At 39.8% G+C, this 23,242-nt stretch overlaps 1 protein-coding gene and 1 pseudogene across 1 annotated transcript; both read left to right on the top strand.

The window, feature by feature from the left end:
- The first annotated feature begins 4,759 nt into the window (after positions 1-4,759).
- Positions 4,760-6,833, top strand: LOC149261326 (uncharacterized; annotated as a pseudogene).
- Positions 6,834-20,747: 13,914 nt separating this feature from the next.
- LOC149261325 (histone H2B.4-like) lies at positions 20,748-21,657 on the top strand. The gene has a single exon (XM_089381593.1). The coding sequence runs from the start codon at positions 20,799-20,801 to the stop codon at positions 21,225-21,227; it is 429 nt and encodes a 142-aa protein (XP_089237719.1). The 5' UTR covers positions 20,748-20,798; the 3' UTR covers positions 21,228-21,657.
- Positions 21,658-23,242: the final 1,585 nt, after the last annotated feature.

Below are 23,242 nucleotides of genomic sequence, written 5' to 3'. Positions count from 1 at the left end.
CTTCCCAGCACTTTTATAGGCATCTATAACTGCCTTGAACATGAATTTGTTTGGTTGAAAACCCTTCTGTTTCATTTTGTAAAACATTCTCCTAACACCGTCTACCAACCCTAGCTTCCCATAGCTAATTGTCATACTTGCATAAGTAATTGTATCTGGTTCAAGACCTTTGGCTTGCATGATCATGAACAAGTTGTAAGCTTCATTGATCCTCCCAGCACTACCAAGTGCATATATAACAACATTGTAAGAAGACACATCAAAATCCAACCCAGAAGCTCTCAGTTCATCACAAGCTTCCAAAGCTTCAGCATGCATCCCCACTGCAGAAAAGATTGTCATTCTCAAGGCCTGAATACCATGTGGAAGCTATACAAGGAGCATAGATTTAAATTTCCCAAAAAAAAAATAACCTGTTACAATTTTACAAAATGTTAAAAGACACAACAGCATGAATACAGGGTATGCTAGCTTCCTTTTAAAAGTTGTGCACATGAAATCGAGCTCGAAACCAAATCTGCATAATCTTATATAATGTGACCATGATCTTGCAACTGATGCATGAACTCCCTCTCCTGGGTAACAAATCTGGCTAAAGAAAACTTCCCAGCACTTTTATAGGCATCTATAACTGCCTTGAACATGAATTCGTTTGGCTGAAAACCCTTCTGTTTCATTTTGTAAAACATTCTCCTAACACCGTCTACCAACCCTAGCTTCCCATAGCTAATTGTCATACTTGCATAAGTAATTGTATCTGGTTCAAGACCTTTGGCTTGCATGATCATGAACATGTTGTAAGCTTCATTAATCCTCTGAGTACTACCAAGTGCATATATAACAGCGTTGTAAGAAGACACATCAACCCAAAAGCTCTCAGTTCATCACAAGCTTCCAAAGCTTCAGCATGCATCCCCACTGCAGAAAAGATTGTCATTCTCAAGGCCTGAATACCATGTGGAAGCCCACTTTTACGTGCAACATCGAGCTGCTCTACTGTATCCCTTGGAATGCCTCCTCTCTTCAGAAGAATGCCCAGTGTTTTATATGTATTCTCATTGGGTGAAGCCTTTAGTTTTAACATTTGATGAAAAACTTCAGCAGCCTCTCTCAATCTTCCATCTGCAATGAACAGGCTAATGACGCTATTAAAAGAAAGAACATTAGTAAGAAATCTCGTTTCTAACATTTCCTTTTGCAATTTCAGTGGCTTCATTAAGCCTTCCATTCTTTTTGTATAAGGACAACATCATGGAAAAAGAAAATTCATTTGCCTGCTGCTTTTCCTTCAGGACTTTGAATACTTCTTGTGCTTCAGTCACCATATCAGTGCGAGCATAAAGGTCAAGCACACAGCCTGATAAAAAGGCATCTGGTTCAACACCCAATTTCTGTATGCGTTTGTACGTTTCTTGTGCTTCCTTCAAAAAACCACGTTTACTATAAACCTTAATCAAAGAACTATACACCACAGAGTTCCCTGCAAAACCAGCGTTTTGCATTATTTGAAAGTAACATACAACTTCTTCCACACATCCAGCTTCAGCAAATGCATTTATCAAGGCACCATAAACAAAAACATCTAGCTCCACACCTGCATTAACCATCTTTTCAAACATCTTCTCTGCCTCTGCAGCTCGACCCAATCTTCCATAGGCGGCAATAACAGCACAAAATGATGAACCCTGGAGGTTGGGAGTGGATCATAAGCTCCCAGAAGAAACTTGGAAACTGAGGAGGCCAGGCTATAATGACACTGGGTAGCAGACCCCGCAATTACAAAGGAAAAGAACATACAGTAGGTAATGTTAAACGTATGTAACTGGTAAACAAGCTGCAATTATTAAACGGAGATCAGGTTGGCCGATACCACATATCCAAATCGAAGATTTATAACTCTTTATAACGTAGACAACTCCTTGAAATATGTAAACGATATAACATACGGGCAAACACGAGTAAGCAAGGAATTGAGTATACATCACATTATTTTCTGAAGATATAACCGAAGACGCAAACCCCGAACTGGGTATACATATTTAGCAAAGATGCAAAAACAAATTTAAGCAAATGTGTCTTCGACTGCTGGCCATGGTAGCCATATCAAACCGCAGAATAATTAACCGGCACAGCTCTATAAACCTTCATCGTCACAAAAGAGAATAACAGGAAACTACATAATTTCATAGCAGAATAAGCTCTGGGTAATATCTGAAATGATAATCACATTGTCATAGCAAAATTTATTTACATTTGGGAAAAAACCCATTAAAAGCTCTAACCCTCTTCTAAATTGAGCTTTTTGGCTACGAAACAGGCATCACATAGATGCAGAGAGCCATAGCCACGCTTTAAGTTTCCCCTCCAACCAGGGCAAGTTCTTACCCATAACTGGAAACTCCGCCACTGTATACACGTCGCCCTACCAAGCAGGTTGAGCCAGCTCCGGGTCCCAACGTCCTGCGTTGCATTTCAAATACAGGAAAACTGATTAGGGTATCTGATAGGGCTTGAACGCCTACAGTCACGAAGAGCAAGGAAATAAGAGCAGAACAAGGAAATAAGAGCAGAGAACCAGCTGAAAGATAAAACCAAAGCTTTTACCTGTAAACATTTCTGATCCACCGCCAGACCATCAAACAGGACCCAAATAGAGTTACCGACCACTGAAACAGCACTGCGGAAAATGGCCGCATCAGAGCAACCTTCGCGGGTGGAATGCAAAACAAATGAAGTCATTCTCTCCACAGTTGGAGATGAGGAAACTCTGGCAAAAGCTCCACCGTTGGGTCGCATTGGAGCCACGCTTTAAATTTCCCCTCAAACTATGGCAAGTTCTTACCCGTAAGGAAACTCCGCCACTGTAGACACGTCGCCCTACCAAGCAGGTTGAGCCAGCTCGGGGTCCCAACGTCCTGCGTTGCATTTCAAATACAGGAAAACTGATTAGGGTATCTGATAGGGCTTGAACGCCTACAGTCACGAAGAACAAAGAAATAAGAGCGGAGAACCAGCTGAAAGATAAAACTAAAGCTTTTTACCTGTAAACATTTCTGATCTACCGCCAGACCATCAAACATGACCCAAACAGAGTTACCGACCACCGAAACAGTACTGCGGAAAATGGCCGCATCAGAGCAAACTTCGCAAGTGGAATGCAAAACAAATGAAGTCATTCTCTCCACAGTTGGAGGATCTAAATCTGGCATCTTCGTTCATAATCCAGTCTGTCCTCTGTCTGTAAGGGGATTTTCCTTCATAAAATGCGGGAAATTTCTTGTGATCGATGCAGGATTTCTCTTCCGATGGAGGAAATTTGAAGCCTTGAAGATCCATTGAAAACTTTGCCTGCAAAACCCTCACTGGAGATAAAATCTCATCAAGCTCCAAGCTCCTAGAGTCAGATGCCCAGAGACGCTGCCTGCTCAGGGAGATTTGAAGTAGCGAAAAAAACTGTGCGGCGATTTGAAGCTGCGAGAAAAACTGTGCCGAAAAAATATAAAAAACTAACCTAAACTACATCCAACGGTCTGGAACGTTTCAATCGTCTAACATCTAATCTGATGGCTCAAACAAGGACACAATGGCAATTAATCTGATGGCTCAAACAAGGACATAGTGGCAATTGGGGGAGTTGATTTCAGAGAGAAACGCCTTACGGCGTAAAAATGTGTATCACAAAAAAATTAATTATTTCATTATTTAATCAATTTATCTAATAAAAAGACTCAAAATTCATTACAACCCTAAATTCTAAAATAAATTTGGACTTACCTCTCAATGTTACCTCAAACCCCAAATTCTCAGATAAGATTAATTTGTTTCTCAATCCCCAAATTCTCCGATAAGATTAATTTGTTTTTCAATTCTTCTTCAAACTTTCGATAAAAAAAACTCAATTATATGGAATAGTGCTAGAAAAAGGGAATAATGTTAGGAAGAGGTAAAACTAATAATTCATGTGCCTCAAAAAGTTAGTGTGAAATAAACATGCTTATTTTGATTCATTAACTTTGAGGTAAATAATACTTATTTGTTTTGATTCATTAACTCTGAGATGAATATTTCTGAAAATTACTCCAATGCAATTCTTTCCCGTACTTCCCTTTGAAAATACCTAATAAAATATATCGGGTACTTTTTATAACGTCTAAAAGTTTAAATTATTTTACCACAAAATCAACCCTGGTATCGAGTTATATGGTGGTGATAACCAGATGAACAGGGGTTTTTCAAAATATATCTTTGGATCCAAGATACTGTTCCAGCGCTTACTGGCATTTATACATGTAAGGGGGAGTGGATTTGGAGTTGATAAAGTGAGTACCCTTTCCGTTTACAAGAACGGATCTACGAGCGCTGAGAGGATTGAAATTTTTTATTTGAGCCATCCTTCTTGATGACCATGAAATGAGGGTGGAGCCGAGTAGGGCAAATCAATTTCACTGCGTGTATAACGAACATGATCATAGATGGCCGTATGGTATACATTACCAATCAAATGAACTCTGAGATGTTGGACGCCAGTGTTTTTTTATGTTTGTACACGACACTTCCAACCGGGTATGAGTTTTTCTCCAATTTTTAAATATTTCCAAGTTCGGAGTTCCCTGGTGCATAGAAACCAATGAAAGCAATTCAATTAAAACTCCATACAAGACTTCCGCACAGTATTTATTACAACACCCACCTCAACAACAAATTTTACTCCACAAGTGCAGTAAGTGAAACCCTATCTAAAAATGAATCCCAAGTGGACATGGGCAACATTCTGGATTCAGAATTCATTCAAAATGTCTTCAAAGTGGTTATGGAGGGGACATGGAACTGTTTGTCCAAAGCCCAAATCGCCTCCAGGCTAAATCCCTGCATTATGAGCGAGATCCTTCTGCAGATTGGCAGGCATGATGGAAACCTGGCATGGAGATTCTTCAAGTGGGTTGCCTACTTGCCACACTACCAGCGCGCCACCCGCCCTTACTAGACCATAATCCATATTCTCACTAAGAAAAATAAGTTCAAAACTGCTCAGTCATTGTTACAATCCATTTCCCATAAAGGCTTCCTATCTTCTCCAGTAGTCTTAGATGTTATGATAAATGATTATAGCAATTTGGGCACCAATTCTGCAGTTCTGAGTATGCTGATCAATTCATATGCACAATCCGGAATGACCCAAGATGCAATCCAAGTATTTTATCAGTTGGGTTCTTATGGAATCAACCCCATCGTACACTCTTGTAATATCCTTCTAAACAGTCTAGTCAAGGCCAAATTGCCAACTATGGCCTGGAAAATCTATAGGGAAATGTTGTGTAGAGGGATCGAGGCTAATTCTCGGACTTTCAATGTCATGATCCATGCCTGTTGCAAACAAGGTGATCTGCAAAATGCCGAAGAACTTGTAAATCAGATGAAGAAGCATGGATTCAATCCAGATTTGTTCACATATAATAGTCTTATTTCCCTTCTTTCCAAGAAAGGAATGCATTATGAAGCTTTAAGCATCCAAGACACGATGTTAGAGAAGGGCATTCAACCCGATATTGTAACATATAACACTCTAATACACGGGTTTTGCAAAGAGGGAAGATTGAGGGATGCATTGAAGATTTTGAACGAAATGGGTGATCTGGTTCCAAATAATGTAACATATACTACCCTGATTGATGGTTATTGCAGAGAAAATAATATGACTGAGGCTTTCAGACTGCGAGATGAAATGATAAGGAAAGGGCTGGTGCCAGGAACGGTGACATACAATGTCCTCCTCCATAAGCTCTGCGAGGAAGGGAAATTGGAAGAAGCAAATGATCTCTTGAATGAAATGGCGGAAAAGGGTCTTGAACCTGATCACTTTACATGCAATACCTTGATCAATTCGCAGTGCAAGAGAGGTAACATGGCTGATCCCTGGAAACTTCGCAACAAGATGTTACAAACCGGGCTAGTTTTTGATGTGTATACTTACAAGGCTCTTATTCATGGCTTTTGCAAGTGTGGGAAAATAGATGAAGCAAAGGATGTCCTGTTTGAAATGATTATTGCAGGTTTGTAATTTCCAACAAGATTTTATAATTAAAGAATTTTACTTCCTCTTATAATCCTGATTTTTACCCGCAACTATAGGTCTGGGTTTTTTTCATGTACAGTGACCAACTTCACCAATAGGATTTGTTGTATCCATTTCCGTTTGTGAGAAATGGGCCTGTTGCAATACTGAACATTGTATATTAATAAATCAGTTTGTTGTCTGTTGAGTGCAGGTTTTATGCCTAATTTTAGTGTGTACTCATGGCTAATTGATGGTTATTGTGTCCAACACAATGAAGAGGAAGCCCTGAAGCTGCCTGATGAATTTGTCAAAAGAGGTTTATCTGAAGATGTTTTTCTCTATAGTAGCATCATTCGAGGTTTGTGCAGGAAAGCCAAGCTGAGAAGTGCCGAAAAAGCATTCAATAAAATGTCTAGGAGGGGTCTTGTTGGTGATGCCCTTGTTTATACTACTCTTATTTATGCATACTTGGGAGCAGGTGAGCTAAATAAAGCTTCAGAACTTTGCGAAGAAATGGCTTCAAAAAGGATTCTGATCAATCTTAAAACATTTTATGTATTTGATAAGTATTCTCTAGAGATGGATGGCAGACCTGAGGTGTTCTGGAATGGGATGATAGAGAGAGGCTTAGTTGTGAAAAGTGTTGCTCAGAAAGTGAAAACTATTGCACAAGCTTCCACTTCCAGTATGCTATTTTGATATGTAACATTAAGGCTCTATGACCTCTTTTGAGTAAAATATTTGAGGTCCAATAGCTTGGGATGCCTCTCTGGAATTTTCTGAATGGTGTTTCCAACACAGAAGGAAAGTGCTTGAATATTGTTGAAAAAAAAGAAAGTGGTTTAATGATTCCAGAAGGGAATTGTAAGTAATGTTGCACGCTTAGGCACTTTAAAGAACGAGATACATGAACTTGGGCTTCCGAAGAATATTAAAATAAGTCCGTGCCATCCACATCCATTTATCAGCATTTGACATGGGGCACTTAGTTTGCCCTATTTTTGGTTAGCCCTGTTTTTCTGGTGAGTCTCATTTCTGCACATTCTGATCATGTTTTCAGAAATCCGACGTTCTGGGTTCTCTTAAAATTGGCCAAAATACCTAGGGCCTAGTTTCATGGACAAAACTCCCCTTGTAGAGGTAGTACTCGGAGTTCCAGGATAGTTTCAAGTTTCAACGAGATTTAGAGTGAAAATTAGCCGGAAAAGTGGGGTACTTTGAGTGCCAGATATCCCATGCTCCATTTATCAGTTTGGTATGTAGACATCTATGTGATTCAAGTTTACATAGAGGCTGATATAATGTTTGAAGTTCTAATGCTTGTGAAATTGCATTTCATGCAATGTATAAACAAAAGTCCCCTGGAAAAATTGCAGCATGCTCTTTGGGCCAATTTTAATGTTTCTCTTGAGTTTAAAGGAAGCACTTTCAAAAATCCAGGAGGTTGTCACCGCAAAATATAAACTTCTTTCATGGTTATTCTGTGTATTTCTCTAATAGAAGAAATTGTCACCTGGGGGCAGGGGGTTGCACAGAACTTTGAAATAGACAAGATATTCTATAATGAAAGATCAATATTGTGAATAGACCAGTCTGTACAGAGTAAAACTACAGGGGAAAAAGCAACGGTTTATCTCACAACCAAGTAATTCCTGTAAAGTACAATTCAAGATCATAATGATCCTGATAATTCATCTGACAAAACCTTTCCTTCAGAAAAAATGATTTTAGTGGAGAAATTTCCTAGTTTCCATCCTTAAAGATGTACGAATATATTGAGACCAGGAAACTCCTTGACCCACATAATTTGCAAACAGGATTAGCAATGATCCAATTGCAAACATAGACACATTTGTTTTTTTCAGGAAACGAAAAAGCATAATTATATTATATAAGCTATATAATGAGCAGATAAGATAATACATTGCCAGATATAAACTTCATATGGGCAGAAGACGGACGCATGGACAATCCGTAGCAGAAGAGTCTGAAAGTAGGAGGGAGACTAGTCCCAAACAGAAAGTTTCTGGAGTTCATCCTGATAGACACATTTGTTAGGCTCACCTTTTCTATCGCTCTCACAGATTGTAATCTTGGCAAGGTAGAACTGACATGTCTAGAATCATAGTGCTTTCACAAGTTACAATTCTTTGAACATCGCCAATTTCGTAGCTCATTTCTATATTGGCAATAATATGTATATTTGAGCAATCTGTGACATTTTGGCTGTCATTCTCCGGTTAATGGTTCATTTCATGATTCCACACAGACAAGTTACACATTTGATCTTAATACAATAACGACGGAGGACGACTGGTCTATGCTATACGAATCGTATTGCAAGAAGAAGTGCGCCACAAACAACCGCGCCACCATCACAACAATGTCTTGTTGTCTTTGCCCCCACACTGCTTGTTATCGGCGGACATTTCATCCGTTTCGCGGCCGTTGGACCAGAGAACGTACTTGAGCATCTTCTCCCCTTCCGAACCCATGAACCGACGGGGCACAAACTCATCCGCTCTATCAAACAGCTTTGGATCCTTGGTTGCAAAAGACATGAAGAGTCTCATCGCCAGCAGAGCAGCCTGGCCTTTCATGGCCCATTATCATGGAAAAAAATTAATTTTCTATGAAAAAACAGATTAAACGAACGGCAGAAAACACCCCAATCATCTAACACACAAAATCAATGGCTCAGGATTGCACACGTCACATTTCAGGGATGTCTTTCTCAGAGGGAAACGCCTTACGACGTAATAATTTTGTTAAGTTTATCTTAAAATTGGAATTGTTTTGATGGTTGGTTAAACTAAAGTATTATTAGTACAATTATATTAATAAATGTGGTTGATAAATATTGATAGACCCATATCAAGCACATATACTAATTAATAATAATGAGAATTAATTCTATTAATGTTATAATCAATAATATTAGTATAAATATAAAAACCATATTAATAATAATTAATATCATATTATTACTATTATATTAAATACTAATACTAATAATAATAATTAAATAAAGATAATAACAACAATTATATTAATAATCATTTAATAAATAATAATGAAGTAATTATGAAATAAACAACAATTTAAATGTGGTTGATAGGAAATTTAACTTTAAACACTCCATCAGAACACAGTGATTAAACACTAGCCTCTTCCAAAATACACCGAGACCGATGACAAAAACTGCACCAATTCAAATTAACAAGATAATGATCACGACCATTCACACTTTCCATTCAAAATAATGATATGAAATTCAACTTTAAACACTCCATCAAAACACAATGATTAAACGCTAGCCTCTTCCAAAATACACCGAGACTTATGACAAAAGTTGCACCAATTCAAATCAACAAGATAATGATCACAACCATTCCTGCTTTCCAATCAAGTAATGTTATTATTTTATATTTGGGTTATAATTTTTTGTCAATTTTATATTTGAGATGCAAACACTTTTTTTTTCAAATTTTGCATTTAAAAAAATTACACAAGAAGACCCCCGATCTGGGTGACGGAGTGGGTAATCAAACTAATTATGGTTGTCAGAGGCCAGGAGGCGAAAGGACTGCCCACCACAACCCACATGATTATACCGCAGGGCGTGGTGGAGTCCTGCATGTATGCAGTGACGTCAGAAGGGAGAAGTGGCAATTTGTACGTAGGCAAGAGGAGAGGTGGTAAGGACGGCGACGTAAGGTGGATGGGACATCAAGTAGGTAAGGTAGAGTATGAGAGGGAGCGTAGGGAAGAAAGGGTGGCTAAATTGCAGAGTAGCAGAAGAACGAGAGCGGAGGACCGGACATACTCGCATTCAACAAGCAGGCATAGTAACCACATGTACGTTAATCGTTTTCTTTTTGTAATTCGTGAAGGAAAATTTAGTATGCTGGGAGAGGGAAGGAACATGTGCCAGGTTGGGAAGGAAATTCCACAAGGAGAGTTTATGCTTCGTAGAGAGAGCAAAAGCAGTGAGGAAGAGTGGCTTGGTAGCTTCTCGTAGACTCTGGCCAGGGTTGAGGGTATAGAAGTTAATAGGGAGTGGCGCATTTTGCTCAGGGCTAAGGCTTGCAAGACTAGCAAGGAGTTTATCCGGGTGGAATGGAGGACTGTGGGTCCGGAGAAGTTCCTCAGGCCGAATTTCTGGGTAGATAGGGGAGTTATGGTAGCAGAGAAGAGCAAACCTGGGAAGGGAAGCTGGGCAAGAAGCCAAGCAAGGAATGGGTGACATGCAAAGGAGGTAGCACTGTGAGGGGAGAGAGTGGTGATGGTAAGGAAGGCAGGGGGAGGGAGGAGAGTCCCAGCGTGAAGCTCCCTTCATTTTCTCTCACGGGGTCGCATAGGGAATGGGTTAGCCTGAGGGACCTCAACGCGAGAGGAAGGGACAGGGGAGGAGAGACAGAGACTATGGGTCTAACCGAGAGGAAGGTCAGGGTGAGCAGGGAGAAGGTGAAGACCACTCCTGGTTCACTTGAATGCCTGGGAGCAACGGAGTGTAGGCAGAAAGGTGGTAGTATCAGAGAACAGAAACTCCACAAGGCAATTGGTATTTGGATGGGTAATGGTTGTTTTATCCTGACATTGAATTGTGATCACTGTGAATAGGTAGCAGACACCGACGACATGGCGCGTCCAGCCAAAGGAAGAGGTCGTGGAGGACGAGGTAAATCTGGTCCTCGTCCAAAGGACCTGGGAACCTCGGAACAGAAGAAAGGCAGAAGACCCATGGACGAGATTGTCAAGGAGGCAACAAAAGCTTACAAGGAAGGAAAGAATGTTGGGATCCGAAAAATTATTGAAGAAATGGAGGACAGAATTCTGGAAGAGGACTCTGAGGATGAGATGGAAGAATGGAAAGACCATATCCCAGACCCTGGGAACACCAGAGGGAGACTATCCCAATTCAAACAGACCCTGCATCTGTACTGGCTCATGAAAAGACTGGTAGGAAAAGAAATGGAGCAAGTGTCCATGGGGATGGCGTTGATCGTCATAGACATGCCAGACTATAAAAAGGACCTGCAAAAAATCTAGTTCCAACTCTGCAATCAGGACATAAGACTGGATTGTCTACAACGCCACATTCCATGTATTATTGAAATGACACCAGCACCTGGAGATTCAGCTAAAGATCCAGCGACAGTGGAGTTAGAATTGGAAGACCTCAAAGAATAGATGGGTTCAATGTCCTTAGGATTTTGTTTTTTAGTGGTTAGCTTTCTTTCACATGCATGCTTATGGGATCTAAGACGATAGATTGTTTTTTAAACAGTTATGTATATATTGCTTGGGTAGAAAGACTGATAACTTATCGTTTTTGGATGGCTTACAATATGCATAGGTGGCCAACAAACTTGGTTTCCCAATGGGCAAGTTGAGGCCACCTATTAACTATATGTGGTTTCAGTTTGCTTTTATATAAATAGAAAAAGAGGATCTACCTTAGCTTACAAAAAAAAAATTACACAAGAAGAAATTATATCACTCTAAGCACTTCTTAGATTTGTGATTAAAACAAATCAATACCGATCTTTAAAGGAAAAACTAATGGGACCAACTTGCAATTTGAAAATTTGTTATTAAATGATTGCTAATTAATTTTAGAGCACAAATTCATTCATGCTACTTTACCTAATTCTAGATTGAAAACATAGGACATGCCAAATTCATAGTTGAGTTACTTTTATTCATTTGTATTTGAAAAATAAAGCAATATTCCATAAGACACTCCTTTAAACATGGAAAATTTTAGGGGCTAATCTTCTCAAGTGGGCTAATTTTCCATACTTTTTTCCAAAAAAAAGATTCGTTAATTTCCATTTTTCCTAAAAATTATTTGCCCAAATTTTATAGTATAAAATTGTTTTACCTTAAAAATCGCCAAAATTTTATATATAGACTTATAAATTATCAGAAATTTGTATAATTTTACAAAAACATTTCCAAACATTTTACAAATTGCATATTATGTGCTAGTGAGATTCACCAAGGTTTCTAAACTTTAAAATAATTTTTCATCCTTAAAATTTTCCTTGCCTTCAAATCATTAACATCTAAACCAAACTCAGTTACTAAATTTATAGTGGACACATAATTGATCTCGTGGAGATTCGTGACATAAGTTGGTCAAACCTTGTACTCTTCATTTGTGCGGCGACACATATTCCTCTCAAGAGTCAAGGTCCCGTAAGTCGGCCTCGTGATCCAATATCAAATGCCCAAACTTCTCATAGAGGTTGTCCACGTTAAATTTGCCACTATCAAACACATGTGGTAGTGTACAAATATATGTATGTTTAGATAAGTAAAACAGATAGGGAAGTAAGTTGTTGCCACAATTATAGGAAATTACCTTGTTATATATGGTATGGAAAACTTTGTTATTATTCAGTAAAGACATAGCATTCACAACTTGTAGCCCACATTCTTCTAGTATGAGTAGAAAATTGGAGTAGACAATATGATCTTCGAACACGTTGAGGGACATCTTAATGCCAAAATGGATGGAATTTATTTGCACCATAGTGAAGACATAGGAACATATCTTGTTATATATTTGCTTATATATAAATGAATGTTATGAATAATAATGAGGAACTAGTTGGGATGAATTCGCTTCTTAGGGTGAAGGGAGATGGTGCAGCAGGAAGGGGAGTTTGGTTCGCTGCTACGTGTTTGAAGCACAATGGCGCAGCTCGCTGTACTGCGTGAGTACACGTCTCCCTCGATACAGGGCAGACATTATAATATTCCCTTACCTCCGTAACTAGTTTTTTTTACTCCGTTTTACTGTGCCTGCCTTTACCTGCTCCACGGTTTGATGTTTTGACCCTTGGCTCCATCGCTCGTTTTTCTACTTGCTGCTCTCTCCCTTGGCAGTTACCACAGACAACTGGTGATACAAATTACTTGACAACGATGGACCTCGATCTGGTGGATTACTTGGAAGAATTGTTGGCGGAGGGTTCTATCTGGACGACCCCGCGTTATGTTAAGCTAGGGTCGCTTTCATTTAGCAACGAGCTGCATGAGACTATTTCCAGCCTCCCCTCTCTCTCAGGTCCATCTGACCACCAGGTGATCTTGCTGGACGACCCTCCAACCTAGCCGTCCCTCTCCACTCCCCCGCCGTCTCCGTCATCCCTAGGGTTTGCATCGGGGTGCCTTAACCCTAACCCTCCGTCTCCTACCCCTAGTCATATCTCCCACCCCCTCTGTCCATTTTCCCCTCCGCTCCTCCCGTTCCATCTTCCACTACGGTCCCCCTGATTACGCCACGCTCGTCCTCTCCCCCTTCAGGCAGTTTCACCAATATTCCCCCCTTAGCGGATGCCCTCCCAGTCAACTCATCCCTTCCCCCCGAGAACCCCCCCGTATCAGAGTACACCTCTGACCATCGAGGAGACTCAGCTGCTGAAGTGAGGGCCTGCAAGAAGACTAAGTGCTTCTGGACCAAAGTTGTCGACACCTTTCTCAAGCTCGAGGAGGATATTTAGCTTGGTGATACTATGGATTTCGCAGATAGGGTTCTAGTTGGAAGAATTCAGGGATGAAACTATATAGCGGCTCGCCTAAAAACATGGGTCTCAGAGGTCTGGGGCATCATTTAGCCGACCTGCCCTCAGTATAGACGTTCGTGAAAGGGTGGTTTGCCCTATGATTCTCTAGGCCAGATCACACGAACTGGGTCCTATCATCCTACTAGCATTTTGAGCATGCCCCAGTCCTCCTGAAATGATAGCCACTACTCTTTGACCCAGATAGAGAGCAACTAGGCGTTGGCCTGATCTAGGTCAGATTACCAGGGCTCCCGTTACACTTTTGGTCCGAAGACATTTTCCGACGCATTGGGAACTCAATTGGCACATATATGGAATTTGATAAATCCTATTTATCTACTGGCAAGATGGCTTTTTCTAGGATTTTGGTACATATGGATACTAGGGGAGGGTTACAGGAATACATTACCATTCAGTGGAGATCTTTCACCTGGAAGCAGCCACTGGACTATGAAGGCATACCCTATAGATGTCGCAGGTGCCATAAGGTTGGACACGTATATAAGGACTGCCCCCTGATTAACAAGAAGGGTCATCAATCAGAGGACAAAGACCAGGAAGCCCGTACCCCTCGGGACCAACCTCAGCCAGCTATGGAAGTGGAAGATCTCTCACAACATGTCCCGGCTGAAGCAGACAAGGCACACAAGAAAGAATCAAGGAAGAAGCATGGGAAAGCTCCACTTCGGCCTCCCTCCCCACCTCTGACAAGAGCTCGGGCGGCTATAGGGGACGCTCATTCCACGGGTATGTCAAATTCTCCTCTCTCATTTGCTTATACTACTTTTGTTTCTCCTGTATTGCCTCCCTCTCCTCTGCATGACTGGACTATGAACTCTTCGGTCACTCCCCTCAATTTCTCCCTCTCTCATCCTCCCTGGCTCTTCCATCAGCCCCCTATCGTTCAGCACTGCCCCATAGTGCCTCCCCCACCTGCTTACTCCTTCCCTTAGCCCTCCCTCTCCGGTGCACCCTCTCCCTCACTACCTATTCACTCTCACCTAGAATCCTGTTACCCCCTTCGCTCTAGAATGCGATCTCAGGGCCTCGACATTATAGGTTTCGAGGTAGACTCTTTCCCCCCTCCTCCCAAACCCCGGGGGTGTCCCTCCCATCTATCCAAAGCCAAGCATCAGGTCAGGGAGGAAATCACATCTGGCAAACAAAAAACCATTGACTGGGCCCTTAGAGCAGAGAAAACCCCTTCCCCCCCCCTCCATGAAGTTGCTCTCCTTAAACTGTCGCAGGATGGCCAACCTGGATAAAAAAACTAGCCCTAAAGCGTCTATTTGCCACAGAGCTTGTAGACATTATTTTCATACAAGAAACCCTCAACCCTGCGAGCTCTATCACCCACTTACTTGAACCTTGGCTACTAGGCTGGACTTTCCACTCCCTTGATGCCATGGGCAGATCTGGAGGTTTAACCTTGGGCACATGCAACCATACCATCAAGACTCTGAGGGTTTGGGGAGGACGGGGGTACTTGGGAGCAGACATCTACTCTCCCACTCTTGAAGCAAAATTCAGGATCTTTAATGTATATGGTCCCTGTCAGGATAGAGCTGTTTTTTGGAGAAATTTGTTTAATTCAACCCTCCTGCAACAAGATAACATCATCTTAAAGGGGGGCCTAAACTTCTCCTTGGGGTATGCAAAATCTTGGGGAAATCAAGCACAGGTGGATGCGTTGTCTATTTTCTTTGAAAACCTCCTAGAGACCCACAGCTTTATTGACATCCCCTCAGCCAAAGTGCAGCCCACCTGGAGGAACAATAGAACATGGGAAGCAAGCTTGGCCAGACGGCTAGATAGATTCCCCATAGAAGAATACCTAGTCAACAGGGGATCCCATATCAAACAATGGGTGAGCACTAGTGGCCTATCGGATCATCAACCTTTCTATCTAGAGCTGCGTGATGTAATAGACAAACCAAAGGCCCCATTCAAATTTAATTCCACATGGCTACAAGATGTGGAATACAGTAAATTGGTGATTGATTTTTGGAAGGCAAACCCCCCAGGCACAACAGGAAACCTCATGCACGACTTCTCACATAATATGAAGGAGCTGAAGTCCTTATCCAAGATGTGGGCAATGAAGAAAAAGGAAGCGGAAGAGCTGATTCTCAGAACAACAGAGGAAGATATCTATTCCTTTGAGGAGGACTCGGGAGGTATTATAATATCTCAGGAGCAAAAGGAAAAATACTCCGCATCTCTGCAGAAGAGAACTCAAATCTTAAGAGACAGAGAAGAGAGCTGGCGACTCCGAAGCCAGGCCATCTGGCTGAAGGAGGGGGATGATAACACTAAATTCTATCATAAACATGCCAATGGGAGGAAGGCCATTAACACAATATGGGAGCTCAAAGATACACAAGGACGATCAGTTCAATCCTTCAGAGAGCTGGTTGCACTGGCATGTTCACACTTCCAAAATATCTACAAAGCTCCACCCAATGCTACCTTGGCTGAAGTAATGCGTATTGTGCAGCTCTTTCCCGGCTATGTAGATCAGGAGGCGGAATAGGAACTCTCGCGAGAAGTTTCACTAGAAGAGCTTGAAGACACTCTGAAGTGGCTAAAGAAGGATAAAAGTCTGGGGGCGGATGGATGGACAGTGGAATTTTACACCGCCTTCTTCGAGGTTTTAGGAACAGACCTCCTGCGAATCATAGAGGAAAGCAGAAGGAGTGGAAGGATACCGGAGGCCTTAAATCCACTTTTATTGCTCTCATCCCCAAAGCTAATAAGCCCTCCTCCTTTGATGACTTCAGGCCTATATCCTTATGCAATTGCATATACAAAATTATAGCCAAGATTATAGCCAATTGAATAAAGCCAATCCTATCCCTCCACATATCCCATGAACAATTTTCCTTTCTACATAATAGGCAAATACATGAGGCGATTGGTACTGCTCAAGAACTCCTTCATTCTGTACAGCTCAGGAAACTAAAAGGAATGATTCTGAAGATAGACCTATCTAAAGCCTTTGATAGAGTCAACTGGCTATACCTCCGAATCCTATTAACTCAACTGGGATTTCCTTTTACTTTCATTAAGTGGATCATGAGTTGTATAACCGATGTTCCTTATAGTGTTCTCATAAATGGATCGACTTCCCCCTTTTTTCATGCTGAGAGGGGACTCAGGCAGGGATGCCCCCTATCCCCACTACTGTTCCTTCTCATCATGGAGGGCCTAAGCAGAATTATAGGAGAAGAACACAGACAGGGGAGAATCAGGGGTATCAAAATCACTGACATAGCTATATTGACTCATTTTCTCTTTGTGGATGATGTTCTCATATTCCTCAATGATGGCCTCGGCGATCTCACTGCTCTCCACCAAGCCATTGGTACCTTTCAAATGGCCACGGGGATGGTGCTGAACGAATCCAAATCCACTTTAACAGCATCTGGGTGCTCCCAAAATGAATTACAATTCGCCCTAAGGAGATTCCCCTTTATTACCCATCCTATAGAGGAAGGTCTGAGATACCTTGGCTACCGACTGAAGCCGTTTGGTTACAAAATTGCAGATTGGATCTGGCTCATTACTAAGGTAGAAAAGTGTTTGAACATATGGTACCATAAATACCTGTCTAGAGCAAGTAGGTTGGTACTGATCAAAGCCATTTTAGAAGCAACGCTTGTATATTGGATGACCTTAGCCTAGATTCCCAGGGGCATTCTGGATAGGTTGCAAAATATCTATGTCGCTTTCTATGGAAGGGGAAACAGACAGGGAGAATTTTTGCCTAGACAAGATGGGAATCTCTGGCACTGCCTAAACGATGGGGTGGTTGGGGGATCAAGAGATTGGACACCTTTTCCAAAGCACTTGCAGCAAAGTTGGGTTGGCAGCTACTCAATAACTGCAGTCTTTGGACGAAGGTTGTCACTTCAAAATACATCACCCCTTCAAACCCACTTGACTGGATTAGACAAGGCCACCGATCTAGCGGGAACATATCAATCATCTGGAAGGCAGTAACAAAAGCTATGGACCTGATAAGAAATGGATTGACTTGGAGAATTCGATCTGGTTCCCTGGTGCGCATAGGAGAAGACCCCTGGGTAGGTTGTGGCAATGCACACAGACTCCCCGAAGAGCTGAGAACTCATCTAGCAGATCAAGGTATAACACATATATGTCATATTGCGGACAACGGTCGATCCTCACTGACACAGCAGGCCTAGAAATCTGGATTAGCTCTAAATATTCCCCTGCCCTAGCAACAAGACTGGAAAGACTACATATCTGCACTAATTGAGGCCCATATCAGGATCTCAGAAGGAGATGATGAGCTCATTTGGGCCTTTTCCAAACATGGATATTATGCCCCCAAGATCGGATATCTAGTTCTAATGGATCCCCTCAAGCCACCAGTCTCTGAGCCTTGGTGGAACCTTTTATGGAAGTTAAAAGCAGCCCCAAGAACGAAGTTGCTTCTGTGGTCTATACTAAACAACAAGGTCCCAATGGGAGAAAACCTAATGAAATGATCTTTCTCAAGGCCATTTTGGTGCCACCTATTTAAAAACCCTACTTCGAAAGAGCTATGGAATGGATTTCTCTCAACGCTCTCCATTCACTGTCGATGGCATGACAACAACTTAAAGGATGCATGGAATAATTGGTGGAAAGATACCATAGGCAAGGAAAGGAATATACCTCTGCTCATCTGCTGGGCACTATGGATAGCTAGGAATCAAATTATATTTCAGCAAAAGTCCCCCTTTTGGCCTGCCATACTGAACAGAACCTTAGCGGAGTATCATTCGATTCCTGAAGACACCACACAAAAACAACACAGAAATATTGAGACAGAGGTCATCAACTCCTCCATACCATGGGCCTACTTTGATGGATCAGCTCAGGAATCGGGTTGTGGAGGTGGAGCAGTACTGCACTTATCAGTAACACATACTTTTAAAATTCAAATGGGTTTGGGCAGAGGAACAAATAACTATGCCGAGCTTTTAACTGCTAAATACCTCATCCAATATGCTTTATATAAACAATGCACAAATCTGCAATTATATGGTGACTCAAAACTGGTTATTAACTGGATCAACAAAAAACACATTTGCAATGCATATACATTGAAGCATATTCTGGATGAGATTCATAGACTTATCACGTCTTTTGACTCTTTCACTTGTCATCATATTTACAGGGAGCGGAACTCCGTTGCTGACCACTTATCCAAAGAAGCAACGCTCAGGGATGACGACATTTGGTTGATATGCGAGGAAAATGATGGTGCCATCTATCAGCACTATCACAGACCCTTCATAGACCCTGAATCTTTCTGAAGCAACATTGCAAGGGACAAGAATTTTTTGATATCTTTTTGCTTATATTGTAAATATTTATCAGAACTTTTATAATACCATACCCTCTCTGCGAAGAGGCCAGATAGCTCTCTATTTTTTGTTTATTCTCATATACTCCCTGCGTGGAGGAATGCACAAAAGTATTTCCATATTTTGAACAGGCAATGCCTCACTCAAGTAATGCCCTGCATATACAAAATGTAATTTTCTCCTATAATGAAAATTACGACTTTTTCCACGGGAAAAAAAATAACGAGGAACTTATCATGGAGGAACTTATTAGAATTGGAATATAATTTTTTAAATTTACTAAAAGTAATGAACCATTTTGCTAAATAAAATTTGCTTATATATAAATGAATGTAATAAATAACAATGAAAAACTTATTAGAATTGAAATAATCTCGATAGGGAGGAACTTATTAGAATTGGAATAATCTCAAATCCCTAGGAAAGTGGATGGGGAGCCACGTGGCACAAATATTTTTATTATTTATTTATTTATTTATTATTATTATTATTATTATTTTTAAGTTATTAAAAGCAATGGACCATTTTGCTAAATAAAATTTGATTATATATAAATGCATGTTATAAATAATATTGAGGAACTTATTAGAATTGGAATAATCTCAAATCCCTAGGAAATTGGTGGGTAGGGAGCCACGTGACACAATTCTAATTTTTTAAATTTATTAAAAGTGATGGACCATTTTGCTAAGTAAAATTTGTTTATACATAAATGAATGTTATAAATAATAATGAGGAACTTATTAAAATTAGAATAATCTCAACATGGAGGAACTTATTAGAATTGGAATAATCTCAACATAGAGGAACTTATTAGAATTAGAATAATCTCAAATCCCTAAGAAATTAGTGGGCAAGGAGCCACATGGCATAGATATAATTTTTTAAATTTATTAAAAGTAATGGACCGTTTAGCTAAATAAAAATTACTTATACATAAATGAATGTTATAGATAGTAATGAGGAACTTATTAGAATTGGAATAATCTCAACGTGGAGTAACTTATTAGAATTGGAATAATATCAAATCCCTAGGAAATTGGTTCTTATATGGAATGACACAATCTTTGCACTAGTAAGAAAGAAAGATGACAAAGTTAAAATATATTTTCTTCATCATGTCAAAATCTACTTTCTAAGATGACAAAGTTAAAATACATTTTCACTTCATCATGCTAAAATCTACTTTTTTTTTTTTTTGTAAACTTGATATGACTACATTTTCATCATGTCCAATATATCATCTTGTTTTGGGTGGGGAATTAAACAAATGACATCATCAACTATCCAAAACCCTATCATGCCAAAATCTACTTTCAAAAATCATATTTTCCTAAATATAATTTATTTCATTATAAAACATATCTTTTATGTATACATATAATTTTTGCTTTTAACCTATATATTTAATTTCGTTTTATTAGTTCATCTATGATTATTTATTTGAAAGTTCACATTATAAAGAGCCATCAAGTTTGAAATTCAAACCCCCATTCAATTTGATCAGCCATGCCCAAGTTTCTTTTTAACCTTGTGCCATGTTTTGTATCCACAGTTCATGCATATAAGACCAAAAAAACTACTTTATATCAGCCGTCCATTAAATTTCCCAATCTACGGTCCAAATTAAACGGAAGTCACAATCCGTGCAGTAATAAGCCAACCAATAGGAGGACAGACTTCTCTTGTATAAATCTAGAAACTTACTCCACATTATTTTCATCAGTGCGTACTCTGTGATATTCCAAACAGAGAAAGTTTAGAGATTGTGTCAATTGAAGTTCAGCAATGGCTCCCAAGGCCGAGAAGAAACCAGCGGAGAAGAAGCCTGTGGCAGAAAAATCTCCAGCTGCTGAGAAGAAGCCGGCTCCTCCCAAGGCCGGGAAGAAGCTGCCGAAGGAAGGCGGTGAGAAGAAAGGCAAGAAGAAGCACAAGAAGAGCGTGGAAACATACAAGATCTACATCTTCAAGGTCCTGAAGCAGGTGCATCCTGATATTGGTATTTCTAGCAAGGCCATGGGGATAATGAACAGCTTCATTAATGACATTTTTGAGAAGCTGGCCGGCGAGGCTTCGAAGCTCGCCCGCTACAACAAGAAGCCGACCATTACCTCACGGGAGATCCAGACTGCTGTTAGGCTCGCTCTTCCAGGGGAGCTTGCCAAGCACGCTGTTTCCGAGGGTACCAAGGCGGTTACAAAGTTTACCAGCGCCTGAGTTTTGTGAGATCTAATTTTGAATTCAAGGGTGTCTCTTGACACCACTTACGTCGCGGAACTTTTAACCAAGAGCAAGATTCATCCCAGAACAGGATCCGTCTATGGCTGTATGCTGCTAATTAGTAGTCTTGAAATTGGGATTCTTAAAACTAGGTCAAGTTAGCTATGGATGCATAGGTCGTTGTTAAATCAAGTCATCCTTTTTCCATGTCTACATAGAATTCAACCTTTGGGCAGATTTCTTGGCTGTATATGAAATGGGCCTTCAGATTCCGCCTGGAAGAATGGCTTAATGGCAAAGTGCTCATTGCTGGTTTATACCAGCTGTTTTAAGTTCTTATAGTTTCTGTTCTCAAAGTCATGATAAAAGTTTCTTTTGATCTCTTTTTTGGAAGGTTATATATATGGTTGCACAGATTTATCTTTTTGTTTTGCTCTCAGTCTTTCATAGTAGATCTTTAGATTTTGTTTGGCTTGCTGTCAGTCTTTCATAGTTGATCTTTAAAGATCTTTAGATTTTGTTGTGCTCCTGGCTGAGCATGTTCTTTGCATGTGTCTTTGATTCAATATTGAATAGCAAAATACTTCTAAATGAAAGAAAATGATCAAAATAACTGTTAAATGAAAAACCATGATCAAATCTTTTGGACGTTTATGTGATGAAGTTGGGTGCCCAAGGAGGGAAAATTTGAACACTTGCAATTATATATATATATATATATATATATATTTATTATTTTATATATATATATATATATATTTATTATTTTATATATATATATATTTATATTTATTATTTATATATATATATATATATATATATATATATATATATATATATTTATATTTATATTTATATTTTTGTTTGTTTGTTTGTGTTTGTTTAATGCGGGTTGTCAACAGCTTTGACTTTGGAAAAGATTTTGGGTTTGCTTTTTTAGTGAGGGTAATCTCTTTCTATGCTATTCCACATTATTTTCATTAGTGAGTATTTTGTGTGATATTCCAAACAAGAAAGTTCAGGTATTTTTGTTGTTGTTGTTTGGTTGCAAAGATCATTCTCCTATAAACTAATATAAGAAAACAGAGAAGTGAATGTCAGAGAAGTGATAAGATTCTATTGGCCATCCAAATTTATGAGATTTGTAATGTTATTGATGTGAACCCATTGAAAATCCCTTGTAATCCTCCTTTGCATAGGTGATAGGCTTGGGTAATGAATGTTGTGTAGACTTGTTGAGTAGTCCACTGTGGCAACCTCTTGAGCTTTATGCATGTCTTAATTAAACTCCTAAAGGGGCATGTTCCCACCTCCCACTAGTGCATGGGTTGGTGGGGCAGTGGCAATTGGCTTTGTCGCCCCATCTAGGGCTCATTTTCAAAATTCTTAATCATATCTAAATGCTTCATTTTTATTATGTCAAACTTTTTAGTGAAGGAGCAAATTTTTACAATGTCAAACTTTTTTTGTGAAGGAACAAATTCTTTGCTATTGTTGTTTGTTAATTTTTTTCCTAAGGAAAAATTCAACTTTATTCATGAACAAAATTACATAATGTAGATGCTAAATAGCATATGCATAATAAATAGATCTTGGCTTCCAGGATTTATAGATTCTCATCAAAGAGCTAAAACTAAACTACTCTTTTCTACACTTTTCGGTAACCACTGGTGTTGGGCGTGGATGATACAATAGACATTTGAGATTTTGTTACATTTGTTGGGATTACTTTACCAGAATTAGACCTTTTTGACACATGGATTTGTTTGTTACCACTTACTTTTTTTTAGGTGTAATCTTCTCACCTTGTTGTAGAATGGAAGACATTGGAACTAAAGTAGAATTATGGTTGTCCTCATCCTTTTGTTGGATGTTTTGGAATTTCTGATCATTGATGTTAGAGGTGTTTTTTGGGTTGTTTGTGCTTTGTTTTTGCTTTTTGAGGGTCTAAAAATTGCCAACCTTTTAGCTTTTGTGGTTCTCTTTTTTCTTTTGGGTTTTTTGTTTGTTTG

Source organism: Pinus tabuliformis, chromosome 6 (assembly GCF_031772625.1).
Source record: "Pinus tabuliformis cultivar Carrire ecotype Pingquan chromosome 6, CPIR1, whole genome shotgun sequence".
Lineage (NCBI taxonomy): Eukaryota > Viridiplantae > Streptophyta > Pinopsida > Pinales > Pinaceae > Pinus > Pinus tabuliformis.
The sequence above is the reverse complement of the archived record's forward strand: the minus strand, read 5'-3'. Positions and strand labels throughout refer to the sequence as shown.